At 40.7% G+C, this 16829-nt stretch overlaps 1 protein-coding gene across 2 annotated transcripts in view; it reads right to left on the bottom strand.

Annotated features, from left to right (window-relative positions):
• pcbp4 (poly(rC) binding protein 4) overlaps nt 1–16829 on the bottom strand; it is a 52981-nt gene that overhangs the window by 9889 nt on the left and 26263 nt on the right. For both annotated transcript variants that reach the window (XM_028998036.1, XM_028998037.1), the window contains 9 exons: nt 15751–15774; nt 14024–14056; nt 9691–9807; nt 6275–6406; nt 5945–6073; nt 4901–4975; nt 3294–3365; nt 1892–1933; nt 1025–1100 (listed from right to left, as the gene is read on the bottom strand). In XM_028998036.1, the coding sequence (XP_028853869.1) occupies nt 1025–1100; nt 1892–1933; nt 3294–3365; nt 4901–4975; nt 5945–6073; nt 6275–6406; nt 9691–9807; nt 14024–14056; nt 15751–15774 (700 nt within the window). The remainder of the gene's footprint in view (nt 1–1024; nt 1101–1891; nt 1934–3293; nt 3366–4900; nt 4976–5944; nt 6074–6274; nt 6407–9690; nt 9808–14023; nt 14057–15750; nt 15775–16829) is intronic.

The raw sequence follows: 16829 nt of genomic DNA, 5'->3' as shown, positions 1-16829 counted from the left end.
TAGTTAATTTCTAAAAGAGGTTCCAGAGTGAATTCTTCTTTTGTGCTTGCTACGGCTGCACATATACTAAAATTGGATCGATACCGGTTCGAATCCTGATCCACCAAGGAGCCACTAAGGTGCCACTGAGCAAAGAATTGTCCCCACACGCTGCTCCCATGGCCTGTCATGGCTGCCCACTGCTCACTAAGAGTGATGGGTTAAAAGCAGAGGACACATTTCACTGTGTGCACAGTGTGCTGTATATCACAATGTCAAATCACTTCACTTTATAACTTTACACTTTATTCTTTTCTGCATACTAGTGTGGACGACAGCAACTTTTTTGTGAAAATGCTGACATATTAGCCGACCTCCAACCTGACCTATAACTCCAAACGCATCATATATACAACAATGGCAGAGAACATGTTCATTGTTGTGCAGCAGAAGCTACAAGAAATCCTCTCCACGGTGCACAAATCTAATGTGGTAGTAGCCTAGTGGGTAACACACTCGCCTATGAACCAGAAGACCCGGGTTCGAATCCCGCTTACTACCATTGTGTCCCTGAGCAAGACACTTAACCCTAAGTTGCTCCAGGGAGATTGTCCCTGTAACTACTGATTGTAAGTCGCTCTGGATAAGGGCGTCTGATAAATGCTGTAAATGTAATGTAAATGTAATGAAAAGACAAGGACGTGTTTAACTCACTGCGGAAGAGAACTAGATGGCAAACAAGATGTGAGATTGTGGAGTTTCGCCCTACTTACAGGTGTGGAGGAGGCTTAAAACAGTGTTCGGGACATTCTCTGTGTCTCCAAGTGGACAACAACATTTCAGATAATGCTGCCATGTGGACGCAGGTTTTTTCGTGCTCTGGCTCCATTGCACTCTCACATAACACCCAACATTACTAACAAGGGTGAGGTTGCAGGCTAATATATCTCAATATGACACCTAGACTAATCCTTGAAAAATGCATGAATGGGTACAGGTGTTTTTAAGAATCCTAGTTTTAGGACAGATGACAGAGTTGACCTACCAGGCAGCACAGTGGTGGCAGGCTGACCCATCGGTGTCAGACCCTGCTGCAGTGACAACTGATGAAGCTTGGTCAACTGCAGGGCAGAGAAATAGGAAGAGTGAGGAGGAGTAGGGAGAGCAGGAAGACATGGCATGAAAATGGTTAAAAAGCATTTTTGGAGAGAAATGAGCTCTGGGTGAACTGGAGTGAGGGGTTCTTGGAATTCAGTTACTGGAACCTGCCACTTGGGGAGCTCCCCTGAGAACTAAATTCACCCTAGCACAAATTTCCTGGTTGCTTTCTAACTGCCGTAGGAAAAAAAAAATTAATTTACATGGTGACAAGGTACCGTCCCCACACAATGCGTTGTGTCGGTGAGTGGTGACACAAAAACAATCCCTTTCACTTTGTTCACTGACATGTCTGTTGGAAATAATCCTTATGGCTTTGTTGGGTGGTTCTTGGTAACAGTATTCATTATAAAGAGTAAGTTCAACATGGATACGACAGCACCTTGTGCAGTTTTTAATATATTAAGTTTTGGAGCAGATAAAACAAGTTAGGTTTACTCATATAGTTAATTAGACAAATAATTAAAACCTAAATAAGCTATCTTAATTAGGATTTAAATTCTATCACCAGGAAGTTCCTAGTGTAATTCCCAGAAAATATTTCCCATAGCAGACAGTTCCTTGCTCCTCCACCAGTAGGTCTAGAATTGTGAAATATTTAGCCATGCAAAAATGGCTTTATCAGACCCAGAGGAACAAAATAGTTTCAGGCTTTAAATATTTACATAGATGAAAGTGTTTAATCGCTAATGAAAAAAGAAGAAGAAAAAACATTATGGGACATTTTACCAAAAGCACAAATGGGCATGCTTACTTCTGAGTGTGGAATGGCATATTGGTTCTGTACAGTGTAGGCCTGTAGAACAGACAGAAGAGAAGAAAATGAGAGTTGTGATGAAAGGGAAGGAGCTCGGCAGACTGACGCGGCGGACCTCGTCACCTGGTGCGCTTGCATAAGACTGTCTAAAAGTTTAAACATGCCACACACATCCACACGTGCAGAGCTGAGTGGGTGGATTGGAAGCCTGATTGGTGTTCACCGGCAGAGCGGCTTCTTGCCATGTCAGGACTGTGAGAAACTCCTGCCTTTTGTCAAGAAAGATAAGAAGGTTTCCCCTAAGGGCGGCTCAGTAAAACACACACACACTCACACAGAGACAGACAGACAGACATATTTGTTAAAAGATGGTGAAATGTACATAGTCTTCAAGTAAACACTGCTCACACGCTTACACTCACACGCGCACACAATGATGCAACCTTAATCTAATACAATATGAGAAATGATTACGGTTGGCTTTATGACTTATAATTGCTGGGTATTTCCCATGGTGCACTTGGTTGGTACCTGCTGCATTATCAGATGGCCGAGCTAGCTTTACATATCAATGTGGAGAACTGAACTGTGCTCCACCCCATTTACATAGAGCTCCTATTTTCACCTTCCACCCAGGTGCAATGCAAAGTGTGCATGACCCTTCAAAGAGTCTGCCAAAAAGCCCCAAGAGCCCTACTTTAATTAGGCTCTGGTGTTACTTAATGGTCTAATAATGAGTGGGGAAGATTGTGAAGATATGTGGGTTGGAACAAAAACTTCATGGCAGATGCTCCTCCAGGACCAGGGTTGGGAATCACTGCACTAAAGCATTGGTCTGTTGCATTGGTGCGTTGCAACATGTCCATGTTTGCACATGAAAATAACACACACTAAAAGCCAAAAGACTGAAGTGTCATTATTACACCACATTTAAAACTTTCAAAACAAAATATTCCATTATTTTTCAAGGTATTTCAATCATGAAGTATTTTAGGTACTAAAGTGTAGAATTTAATTAAACTAAACCCTGCTAGCATTAGCACAAACACATACGGCACAGTATCTCCTCAACTATCGTCATCATGACTCACTACCACAGCAAAGATCGGTGGGAAAAAAAAAAGACAGTTTGGTTTCAAAAAGCAATTAGAATTTAGCTTCAGCTTGGAAAGCAGGATCAGCAGTAGTACACTGCCATGCATGTGTACTTAAAATCCATAAATAAAGCAAACAGTGAGGGTTTGATGTTCTTTCTCATTGGCCCAAGGTGTTGTCTGGATGCAACATGCATGGAGAATGTAGAAAGAACGCAGGGGGAAATGTAAGGAGAAGGCAGAAAAATAAGGAGATGCGTACTCCCATAGTGCATGTGTGTTACAATATTGTAGCTCATACTCACTTGTTGCAGATCCAGACCTCCTTGAGCCACTGAGAAAAGGGGGTGAGACCCAAACTCAGAGGTTTCGAACACCTTGAGGGGCACAGAGAAGGGAAATAATGACACAATAGGCTTTACTTTCAACACTTCAAACTCCTCCCATTACTGTGATAATCAGATACTCCTGAAGACCAGAAACAGCTGTGCTCATCCTTTTCCTCAAAATCTCAAAGAAATCATGACTTTAATTAAACCAACTGATAATTGGATCAAAGTTCCAAACTCGTGAGACCAGCATGAATATTCATGAGCCTGATTGATCTTAATGTTATGGTGACTGTGTATGTGCATGTGTCTAATGAATAAACATCTAGTTTTTCCCCACAGAGCCACACATAACACATTCAATTCCAATACAGATTTTGGAGGTGTGTGCACCATTAAGCCTATGCAATGTGCTGAAATCATACTGAGCTCCTGGTGAAGAGTACGTGCACAATGATTGTGTATGGACCTGTCACAATGTCTCAACTGGGGACGGGTCCTCACACACACTCTTCACCAGAAGCTCAGTATGATATCAGCAATATCATATCAAATGAGGTCCTGCAGCCAGCAACTGCATTAAATACTAAAAATTAATTCTCTTAAGCATGTTGTCTAGATAGAGGGGCCGCGAGAATAGAATTTGCAATGTTTTGGTTTAACAGCCACGGGGTCGAAAAATTGTTGCTTCAACGGGACCATTTTTGTCCTTAAAAACCTGACAACTCTGTGGTATACATTTTAATTAGATAAGTTAGATATTTTACTTCAATATCAATTACCCTCGCCAAACATTGATCAAAAAATGAGCAGAATTACTTATTAACAGCATAGCATAAAAACTACAACTGTCTAGTAGTTTATGGACAAGTTGACTGTCGCACATTTCCATGTATTTTGACATAACACTGCCCTAATATATGTGTATAGAATTTAGGTGTGTGCGAATGTACTTTCAACATTTCTGCGTCACTGCTCTCACTGAACCAGGCAAGGAAACACATATCAACACCACATAAAAAGTCCCAGCTATGGTGAATGTGTGTGCTGTGTGATAATGTAATGGTGTACTAATGTTTATTATGTGTGATGAGTGTGCAAGTTGGCCCAATGGTGACCTAGTGGCAAAGGAAACGGATTTGGAAATGAAATGTTGCGAGTTCAAATCCCGAACAGTCAAGGTTCTGTCCCCACTGTCCCCACACACTGCTCTGTTATTTGATGCCCACTGCTCTCTAGGCTGGTGAAATGCCTCCTGCATTTAACCCCTCACCCTTAGTGAGCAGTGGGCAGCCAGGAAAGGCACCCGTGGAACAGTATGTGGGGATGGTACCATTATCAAGGGGACCTCAGGGGCGGGTTAAGGATTTCCAAGGATTACCACCGCCACCAAATGTAGAGGACATATATCACTGTGTGCATTATGTACTGTGCTTGCTGTGTATCACAATGACAAAAACAGTCACTTTCACTTTATATGTGTACAGGGTGTGAGAACACGTGTGGTGTGTGTATGTGTTTATATGTATACGAGAGGGTGTCTGTTAGTGAATCTGTGCATGTTAGTGATCTTGCATCTTTACCTGATTTCCAGAAAGCAGAAGGGCTCCAGGCATGGGGCTTGGACGATATGGAATAGTAGCTCCTTTTGGAGGAGACTGGAGTGCATACACACACACACACACACACACACACACACACCAAACAAAAGTGGTATCAATACAGTTTTATTGCAATTACACCTAATCACACACTATGGAGTATTAACAGTCAGGTTAACAGACTATAGAAACTTGTTTGAATAGATGAGCTGCGAGCAGTAAATTGGTGAAATCCCCAGAAACCCCTTTCGTTTGCATTTCTGAGCACAGTGGCTGTCCGCTCTTAAACACAAAAGTGCATTTATTTTTATGGCCCTAATTATGGACCATTCGGCTGTGGTACAAAGACAATATTTTTAGCGGCAAAGGATTTTTCAGAATTTCTCATAGAGGCTTATGGATTAGTCTTTGTACTTGTACAAATGCCAGAATTGTGTTTATTTTGCACACACACAAAAACATGCACATCATAATGTACAGAAAAGCCAAACAGGCCATATAGAGGCTGTTTCAAGATGTCAAAAGTCAGATGGAAGACTGTTATTGTGCAAATTGTATTTTTATTGGTGTATGAAAACACCATATGTGTATGTATATGTATGTGTGTGCTAAAATGTAAACACTCCCGGTTTAATATGTTTTAATAAATAAATCCACAATCATAAAATGGACATTTTTACAGTCATGGCCAGTTATTCTTACACGTGCTCACAATTGCTATTAGTACACAACTCCACTGATGGGAAAGTTACACGGACGCACAAAGGTCTGGCTCCTGCTAACTCTACACACTAAGCCAAAGCTCATAAAATAATGAAGCTTTTACTCCCGGTTCTGAGGAAGGCAGTGGGCTGTTCTACATTTTAAACTGGTGAGCTGGCCTCTGAGACGCAGATTAAGGCCACTCTTCACAGTGGCAATTTCACAGCAATGTGCCATTAGACGTTAATTACACAACTTAATTGGTCTTTGGGCTCCCCTACTAGAATCTCAAACCCTTTCAACTGTAGGAAACGTTCTTCATACCTCCAGTATTACAGTGCAGATGAGTTTGATGCACTGGATGATAGCGTCCTGTGATCCAGATATCGTGACTCCCCGCTCCGTGGAGTTGGGAAGTAGGTCTCCTGCTACCTGGACCTGAGCTCCTGTGCTCTGCAGGCAACAACACAGCATTACACATTACCTCATGCCCCTCACAGCAGGGACCATAAATGCAAAATGAATGAGCTCTTACTTCCATCACAAGGCATGAAATATGCAGTAGGGTGAGCAGCTCTAGAGACGAAAGAGTTGCTCCATTGTTTCAGAGTTCCTGCAATGGCGAGAAGGGAGTACAGTCCCACAACCACTCACCTCTCTGATCTCTTTGATTTTGGAGCCGCCTTTGCCAATGAGGGATCCACACTGGCTGGCTGGGATGACCAGACGTAAGGTGACAGGGGGCTTGCTGGTCACTGTGCCGTTGGCCACAAGAGCTGTGAGATCCTGAAAGAAAACAGGTGAAAAAAAAAAAAAAAAAAACATTTATGGAAGAACTCTGCTTTTCAGATGAGGTACACAGCACTACAATACTGAATTTTAAATAAATATTTATGTATATTTATTAGAAGGCATATTGGGATTCTGTGTGTAATCAATATATTGTTATTTCCTGACTGTTTTTCCAAAACGACCACACTTTCACATGCTATTTTTGCATTACCTGTACATTTTATTACAATATTCTGAGGCAATATATAATAATAGAATTCTAGTTAACATTTCTTATATTTTAATAATGTGTTTGGTCTAAACAAGGACACAGATTAGACCCAAATATTTAGCTATTATCCTTGCAGCACTTGTTCTTTCCTTGAAGCAATTTCCTGCAGAACATAATCTTTACACAACACTGTCTAATGAATCAATGCCCACCCTTCTTATTAGAGTGTGCAAATCAATGTATCTGCCACACAAAGGTTACAGTGGATCGAGCAAGGTTTGCAGATGTGGATGCCATTGATTTCCAGAGGAAAAAAAATTACAGACAACAGAAGCCCTGCTGTCATTGTTAGACTAATATTAAATAATAATACCAATGTTTTATTACTAACAATGCAATGGGTGGGAATGCATCAGCCACTTAATTGTTCAGTCCAGGCCACCAACAAAGATACACTGGAATTATTGGATGCATCTTGCTGGCAGAGAAGGAGACTGCAGTTTTACTCCGGCTCTTTCTTTAATTAAGCCAGGTAATAAATATCAGTTGGAATCGTGGGTCAAGACTGCTGCAATCAATTAGCAGAAACTGGACTCTCGCCGGGGTTTGAAATGTAAATAGCGTGCGCTGTCTGGGTGCCCATCAAACCGGCTGGAGTCGACGTGAGCAGAATTTTCTGCCCTTCGATCGACAGCTATGCTTTGCTCGGCTCAATTTTATTCCAGCAGCGTTCACAATTTTCTGTTCGGCATTCAATTCAAAAATATATATTTTATCTTTATTTCAGAAGAATATTCAGAGGCGTGCATAGTAAATCTTCAGAACCCTGAAAGAGATCCAGGCAGGTCTTAGCATCACCTGCATGATTTGAAAAAAAAAAAAAAAAAATGGCACTAAGTCTTAATGACTGTCAGCGGTCCACAACTTAATTCACCATGCAAACCAGAGGAAGTGGGCTGCCTGGCTTTTCCAATGATTATTACAACCATTTGCTGCCTCAGTCTATATATGTCTATGCTGAGGACCATCATACATCAATTGCATGAGTACCTACCCCATGAGGTACGTACTTACAGCTTACTAAAAGTATTTTTAAAAGTATTTTTAGTACAGTGTGTTTTTCTTTTTTTTCTGTAGGTATTTTAGTACAGTGCGTCTTGTCCAGATCTGTTGGTTTGTACATGCAGCTGGGTCAGAGCACAATGGCCCTCCTTGTAAAAACGTGCATCATATGGTTGGCGCGACCAAGCCTGCTGGCCACCCCAAGTGTTTCTATGACAACACTGCCGTTATGAGTAAAGAAAGGACATGTGAGGGGGTTCAGATGATTAATCAGATGTTTAATGAATGGCACCCTGTCTGCTAGCACAGGGGAATTAATGGCACTGAAGTCATGTGACAGACCTCATCGCATTCTCTCAGAATGGGGGGCTCCTGGGATAATCACCAACCAGTGGAGATGCCTTGAGCTTGTAGTCACATGTTTGAGCAGGAGGATTTTTGCTTGTGCATGGGTGTGAATTTCTGTTTGTTGAGTTAGAGCACACATATTTCTGAGCATGTGGTGGTGGGTACTGAATAAACTGACATTGGTATGTGTGTACAGTATACATGACACAAACAATTATACACAATAGTTTAAAGCATGCATGCAACTTTTGCCCTCTGTTTGTCCTAATTCGCTTTCCCATGTTTTTCTTGTCCCTAACAACCACCATAATACTTTTTCCTCTTTACCTTGTGACTAGTACATGCATGATCTATGTATTCTCACTTTGTATTGTCTATGAGCTCTGTGTCTGACTGTAATTTCAGTTGTATTTTGGCCCATGTGCCTATCCTCTGTTTCTGTTTTTACGCACAAAATTTAACTTTCACCATGTTGTGCAATTGTGCATTCACTCAGTTGTGACAGAACAAGCAATCTACCTCAAAGACGGAGATAATTCCTGCTTACAGAACCTGTGCTTCCCAAATAGAGTCTGCCATTCATGATGCAGCATATAACATTGTGACCAGGGCTCCTAAAAATGGTACCCAGGACCTACCTACCCACCTCAGCCTGTGCTCATAATTGGCATCAAAGACATGCATTTTACCATCTCTCCCCAAACAGCGAACCCTGTTCCAGATGCGGTCGGTGCCTGATGCCACGGTTAGTGTTTGCAAGCTTCCTTAAGACTGACAACATGCTCACACTTTTCTCACCCCCTTCATGTTTTTGTCTGACTCTCTCGGGGCAGGGAGGGGGCAGTATGGACAAAGGTCCCTGCCCCAAAACCTGATGGAAGAGGAGCAGAATAGCATAGGGGAGCAGAAATTCTAAAAGGCAGGAGGGCAGATTCATGACCCAAGAGGGGGTGGGGAACCAGCGTCGCTTCTGAATGTGCAGACAGAGGGCCTCGGAACTCCTGGGCCTGCCCATCTGCTGTCACCCAGTGAAGGAGGACCCTATGCCACTCATCTGCACAGTCAATGCCTTAGGTGGATCACTTGTGACGCTTCCTCCTCCCAGACTCTCACCTTGGTGGGCCTTTGAGGACAGGGTACTGTAATGTCCTTGTGCCGCAGTCCCATAAGTAGCTTCCCCATGCGTTTCTAATCCCTAATTACCACTGTAGGAAAAACAGGAGCTTATATACTTTCCCTTGTCACTCATCTGTGATGCATGATGCCATGATTTGTGATGCATGATCTATACTCACTTTAAGTACAGACACTCAGTAGTGTCATCTTAGTTTTGGCTATGTGCTGTGTTCAGTTTCTGTGCCCTTAGGGATTTCTTCGTATAATTTAATAGTAAATAATAATGTTAGTCTTTAACATCATTGTATATTTACAAGCTTGATCCTTGTTAATTTGTGATGCTAAAATGCTTCGCCAAACATTGACACTTTGAAACCTGTAAATGAATTTTCCGATGTGTGATAAGAATAATATTCCTTATAAAAAAGCCTTAACGAAAGTGGGATAAACATACTGCATTGTAATACATAATATTATATCCACTATGCATTTCTGTGAGCACCTGTGTGGATGTATGCCTGTGCATACGAGTGACCGTTACCTCCTCCAGTTTGAGCGTGATCATAGTGAAAGCACGAAGCACACACTCTGTAGGTCCCGTGATGGTGATGATTCTCTCTGGGCAGGAGCCTTCTGAGATGTTGATTCGTGCGCTGCTCTGCATCAGGAAAAACAAACAGGCAGTGAGTTTTTGTGTTCAAGGAAATAAAATTAATTTTTAGACAAAGAAGAAAAGCACACCAATCAGACCCCATCCATTCCTGTCCTAGATAGAAAAAAAATGTATAGACAACAAAAAGAGGAAGAATATGTGGCTCTTTTTCTGTCACACAATGTACAAAAAGGTACAACATGTTAGAGAAGAGGGACGTTCATATAAATTAGCTTGTGAGGGAGGAGTGGATTTAAATAAACTTGCACAAGATGAAAAATGATCAATTTGGTCCCATTGCGCCTAACCTCTAGACCTTTGAAAACCATGTCTACTTAATGGCACCAAGTGCAAAGTTAATGTGTGGTTCTGTAGCAATGAGACCAAGATGGTCCTATTTAATCTTGCCTGTAAAAGAGTTCTTCTCAGAAAGTCATGAACAATTTCTGACAGCTTGTGGGTCCAGACCTAAATAAAATTGTCCCTTCCTTATAACATTACAAGAACAGCTGCATCTTCACTGCAGTGACGTTCTAGCATCTAGAGCTTCTCTCACCAGGATGTCCCGGTTGTCTTTAAGTTCATTGTTCACAGTTTATTGAATTTCCTTCACCTGCTACATGAAACAAAGCGGCAGTTCATGGATATTTGGAGATTCCCTGGTGTCAAAGACAGCATGCTGGATTCCATTTCTGTAAGAGTAGGTAAGGGGAATGTGTACAATATCCTAAACAGTGATAATACTACAGTAACACAGTAAATGTTCCAGGGACCTGCTGCACATGTGAATGATCAGGACATTACGATGGCGGATGAGGCAACATTGAATACTGAATTCGTTTCAGTCTTAGCTGAAAGAAAAATTGTAGTTCTTTGCAGCAGTAGAACAATTTCAACCATGAAAAAACAGCATAATAATTACAACTTCTGACACCAGCATTGTGACAATTTAGGTTTCATTTAAAAAAAAAGATGTCATATTAACAGCAATGTTTGTGCAGCTCATTGTGAAACTCTACAAGTTTATTTGTGTTAATGTGTAAAGAGGGTTTTGGGGAGAGGGTTATCCTTAAACAGAACATAGTCGTTTAACAAGTAATGTAAATATATATTTTTATCATTTGGCAGTGGCACAAGTAATGTTTGTAAGACTGCTTTCTTTCACACTTCAATATCTCAAAATTTCAATTAGATATCCAGAATCATCTTTAAAATGCCACTACTAGAATCCTAACTGAAAAAAATAACATTTTAACACATTAGTTTGATTCTGTCTTCAGATCACTGGCTACCGGAAACGTAGGATTGACTAGGAAATTCTGCTAATAACAAATAAAAGCACAAAATAGGTTGGCACCTGATTACTTGTGTGACTTGCTAGCAGACTACTGCAATACATGAGAATTAGAGTGAGCACAAGAGAGTCGAGAATGAACAAATTCTCAGCAGGTGCACGAGCTTCTGCTGTTCACAACTCAGATACAGAATCAATATATACTGAAGACACATCTTTTAGCAAAAAGTTAAACCTACTATGATGATCATCTAGGCTGCCCTAGATAGACCACTGGGGACATTGTTGCATTTAACATGTACACAGGAATCTACCATAACCACCCAGTCCCAGCCACGCAGGACTAATCTGACTTTCTCTGAGGTACTGGTTCCCAACCTCGAGCTGCTGCCGAAAGGTACCAGCATAAAAAAAAGTCACCACAACCACCAATGCCATAACCACATAGGGATCTTTAAATGGACCAATTTCATCATAATGGACATACACTTTGGACCAGGACACTGGACTTTTTGAAACCTATTCTGCAGTGACCAGTACCTGCAAACATGGACAGATCCTGTCTCCAATGCACCGACTCTGAATTGTCCATATGTGTGAGTGTGCCCTGCAGTGGGCTGATGCCCAAATCTGGGTGTCCTGGGATAGGGTCAGGCAGCCCCCACCCTGAGTAGGACTAAGCGGATTTGGAGAGTAATACAAGTATTTTTTACACATCTATTTACTGATAATCCATTTTTTTACTTCCTGATATTGTTGTAAGAGACAAAAAGTAAAACATCAGCTCTGTTTATGGGATCATCCAGGATGAACCCAAGTTCTATTTGAACATTAAAGCCACAGACTGGAATCATCTTGTAATTGTCTACCATTATTTTGGAAAGGTAATCTAGAAAAGCAGATTATGAACAGTATTTCTTTTTTGAGTGATATGCTATTTAATTGGCACTTAGAACTAGTCCTTTACACGTTCCTACCTTGGACTGACTGATGGAATTCTTTGTGCTTGTTTTGGTGATTATGCTTGGGTCCTGTAATCTATCTGTCTTCCTTATTTTTGCCTTTTCCCTCTGATTCCCTGTCTCTCCCTCTCTCTCTTTGTCTTCCTGTCTTTCACTCTGACACACACAGGGGAGCAGTGAGTCAGCCTTACGCTGTCTGTCTCATTCACATGTGAGCTCTCCATCACTTGTCCTCTCCCCCCACAAATGCAAATGCATCTCTCTGACTTCCCTCATTTCCCAACCCTGCACTCCTCTCATCATTGTCTATTCAAAGTAGGCTTTAGAGAGGCCGAAACAATAAAATGTGTTCCGCTTACACGTTTATTTTAACATGGTGAGTGTGTGTCATGTGTTTTGTGTTCTAGGGTAGGACCACTGCTCTTCATCCTTTCATGGAGGAAAGCAAGTCTCTCAAATACATTTTCATGCTGCCCGTATGGGTAGTGAGCATGGAATGTTTATGAAAAAGCAATAAATCAATACCATTACTGACAAAATAATATTAATTTGCTGCACTCCAACAACAAACCCTGTATACCACTCCCTGCATAAACTTCCTCTTTCAGCACACTCGTGCTACAGAGCTAGCACCTAACGGAACGGTCTTGAAACCCTGTCAATGTGAGTTAATGAATTTATATTGTGCTTGTGTAGCGTGTGGATCTCTTTTTCTCGCTCACCGGTGCCCTTGAGATTGAAATCTTCATTTAAATATTCATCCTGCTTTCATACACATCCTCTGCAGGCATTTGTGAACCCAGGAGCACTGCAATACTTCCATTTCTTTTGAAGTTTTGATGAAGCAAAAACAGCTTGTTTGCATGGTATGGAGTATTTATACACTACCGTTCAAAAGTTCAAGGTCATATAGAGGGTGGTACTGGCCTAGTCGGTGAGACATTTGCCTATGAACCAGAACACCACAAAGTCACAGTTTCAAACCCTACTTACTATCATTGTGTCCCTGAGTAAGACACTTGAAGGGGGACTGTCCCTGTAACTACTGATTGTAAGTCGCTATGGACTGATAAATGTAAATGTGAATGTGTTGTTAATTCGGGAATATATGCATAAATTGGGTGATAGACAAATTTTGTCAGCAAAGTAGAAATGCTGTTTAAAATCTGTCACTTTAAAAGATTCATTGACTATTAGAAATACCTCATTAACGTGACATCTATAATGGCCAAAATAATTTCTTATTTCTTATAATTTGTAATTTTTTTTTTTGTCTTGGAATACAATGACATTTTGAAGGTTAGTGTAAATGTGTTTTATTTACAATGCAAAAGTTGGGATGTTCCTTAAATTTGAATAAAATGAAAACTTAAAGCCTGGCTTCTCTATTTATTCTCAATTGTTTTGGACACAGTTTTATTTATAAATATAATATCAGCAGCAAACTTTTTTTTGTTCTTGTAGTATCTTAAAGTATCTTGTCTTTATTATTTTCCACATAATTTAAATTCCTCGTGCTAAATGTAAAAGCTGGTAGCTAAATAGGAGAGGAGATATAATAATTATGCAATTTATAATCCAACTAGTCAATGACTAGTCCATGAGTAGTCTACTACCAAAATAGTCATTCGCCCATCATTTTTGGGCCCTCAGATCACAGTGCATCAATGCTGTTTGAATGACATTTCTAAATAGGCCCAGAAATACTTCCACTGTTGCTAAACACAATCCACAGTGCCATGTAAAGCTCTGTCATGCAAAAAAGGAAGCCATAGTTGAACATTTGGGCAAGTGTTCAATAGTCAGATGAGTCCAAATATGACATTTTTGTTACCAGTTATCAGTGTGTTTGGTTCTGAATAAAATGTGATCATGTGATTTGAACATCATTTAGTGTTAATTTTTTTCAAATTTACAGAAAGTCCCAAAGCTAGGACATGAAGAAATGAGTATCAGCCCAGCTTACCTCCTCTCGTATTCTCTTCACAGTCTCCCCTTTCTGTAGAGAAGAGAATAGCAGATATTACAGATTTTCATGCATAGTATGAAAATGACCCGGACCAGTCTAAAAGATAGACCAAATGAATCAATTCTGCTATACTACACTGGCAATATGGCTTTTGCATGAATATGTCCTCAGGGAGCAAGTTTTCCATTTCAGGGGCTGAAGCTTGGTGTGGCTTTGGAATCAATAGCCCTTGGATTTCAAAAAACAAAAATTGGCAGTTATGTGGCACAGTGCTGTGCGGGTGGCTGAATACCTGTTTGTGGAATGCAATGACACTTTAAGAAATGACAGAAATCTGCTAAAAACATGCTTTTTTAGGCCTGGGTGTGGTCTATTTTTAGAGATCCTGCATGTGCAGACACGTTTCTTTGTTTGTGATGTGTGAAAATTCTGGAAGAACAAAAAGGCAAGCTGTGTCCGAATATTGCAAGGGCTTGCAAACAATCTAATTCAGGCTGCTCTAGCTCTGAAGTGGAGCCTGACAAGGCATTGCTATTCCATCAGCACACTGCTGTTTCTATACTGTGGAGTGTGTAGCAAGGCAGATCATGTCTTTCCTGTGATATAATTTCAATGTAACCTCTCATTGGCCAATTGGTGTCACGTCATTTACATTTACAGCATTTATCAGACGCCCTTATCCAGAGCGACTTACAATCAGTATTTACAGGGACAGTCTCCCTGGAGCAACTCAGGGTTAGGTGTCTTGCTCAGGGACACGTCAGGTGCCTCATGCTAAATTTATTCTGCAAAACAATCTTGCAGATGCATGAGACTGTTCCATGCAAGTCATGACATAAGCAAGCTAAACATTACTCCTGTTAATAGGTCTGTTAACATTTTAAGCGCCAGTCGTGAATGCCCACTGCTCACCAGGGGTGATGGGTTAAAAGCAGAGGACACATTTCGTTGTGTGCACCGTGTGCTGTGCTATGTTTCACACTGACAATCACTTCACTTTCACTTTTTCACTATATTGTAATTCATGAAGTTCAGAAATTCCATTCACTATTCTAGTAAACTGTTCTAAAATGCAAACATAATGTCATCTTGTAACAAATTGACCGCAATATAGCAGACGAGTCTAACATAAAAAGGTGGAGGATGACTGTTCATATTTATTTTCCCTGCATGTTAAGCTCTCCTCCAACAGAATTAGTATGACGCCTTGATGTCTAACGAAATACTGGCTGTATGGAGCTGCTGGCAGACGACCAGGAAGCCATTAGAAGACCACTCCAGAGGTGAGTGGCTGGAGTCAGAAGGCACTGAAGCCGGAACCGCTGACTGTGTCCTACGGTGCTTGCCCCAGCGAGGCCAGTACGACTTCACTGCCAGATATCTTTTAATCATTCTTCAGCTGACTGCAGTCTCACACAGGCCTTGCTTTGGTCTGCTTATAATGAGACTGTGATGTACTCTGTTTGTACAATGATGCTAATGCTGCCCTTGGGGATAAACAGTTAGTTGTCTTGGGTATTTAAAATTGGTGCTGACCATGACGTAGACCATGGACTTGGAAAAATTATTTAAAAAGGTCATTTTCAGTGGAACCAAGTGATTATGTTGACTACAATCAAACAGTAAATGGCAAAGCAAGGACCGCCTTTTATCCACATACGCAAGCAGACACAAGAATCTCCTATACAAACTGTGACGACAGCAGGACAGAGACAGATACTCACCTTGCCTATGATGCTGCCAACCTCCTGCAAAAGTGAAAGAAAGCAAATGTCAGCATATTGATCTTCCCCAAGACGCTGTGTGTGGGTTTTCCAACGATGCCTGACTCGGTTTCTGTGAACGCCAGACAAGGCGCCGCTTTGCTAAGAAAAAAAAAGGGTGCTTAAAGCTGTTCAAGAACAAATCTATAATTCGACTCTTTGATCGAGCACAAAATTTTATACATATACATTATACATTAGCATTTAATTAGATCACTAGATATATAAGAGGTGCACAAACAAACTTAGAATATGCTCAAATAATGATTTCCATATTTATTAACATCTATTATAGTCCCTATAGACGTCAGAGAAAGATGCAGGACAAGCAGTCCTTTTTTCTCTTTTTCTGTTTTCTGGGTATGCTGGAGTGAAAGAAAAAAAAGTCATTCTTCAGCCAGGAGGAAGAAGAAATTTGTGAAATCAGCTGCCTCAGTGCATGGCTCCGGCAAAACTTGTATACAGGCATTTCCCAGTCCAACTCTTTTATCATTTTTGTAAATTTCAACAAACCCTAAAATTACACAAAATGTATCTCCAATTGGGTCTCAAAGAATGTGACTGTCTGTTCTTTAGTGATAGTGCTAATGGTGAGGTTTGGATGGAGGTCATTACCAATGGAAGGGTGAAAATGGGAATTGATAATTTTAGCAATATCTTGCTAATCCCTATGATAAATATATATTTTTTCAAACAATTCCTCTAACATTACTGACATGAGTTAATATCATATCGGTATTAATTTACCCATATAACTCATATAATGTAGTCTAGGAAAGTGAAGATGCTTCAACAATGAAAAATCTTTCTTCTGTCTATGCTACCAAATATTCAATATGATTTCATATTTTTATATGACTAGTTTTGATGACAAAACTCCCACCAGAAACATGTAAATGGTCAAGGGTGGTAATAGCCTAGTGGGTAAGGCACCTCTGAATCAGACGACTGCAAGTTCGCAGGGTGCAAAACTATCATTCTGACCCTGAATATGAGTAGCCCTGTGTCGCCCCAGTGGACCGACCCTGTAACTAGTGAAA

This window comes from Denticeps clupeoides, chromosome 12 (assembly GCF_900700375.1).
Source record: "Denticeps clupeoides chromosome 12, fDenClu1.1, whole genome shotgun sequence".
NCBI classification, from domain to species: domain Eukaryota; kingdom Metazoa; phylum Chordata; class Actinopteri; order Clupeiformes; family Denticipitidae; genus Denticeps; species Denticeps clupeoides.
This window is presented reverse-complemented; position numbering and strand designations above follow the sequence as displayed.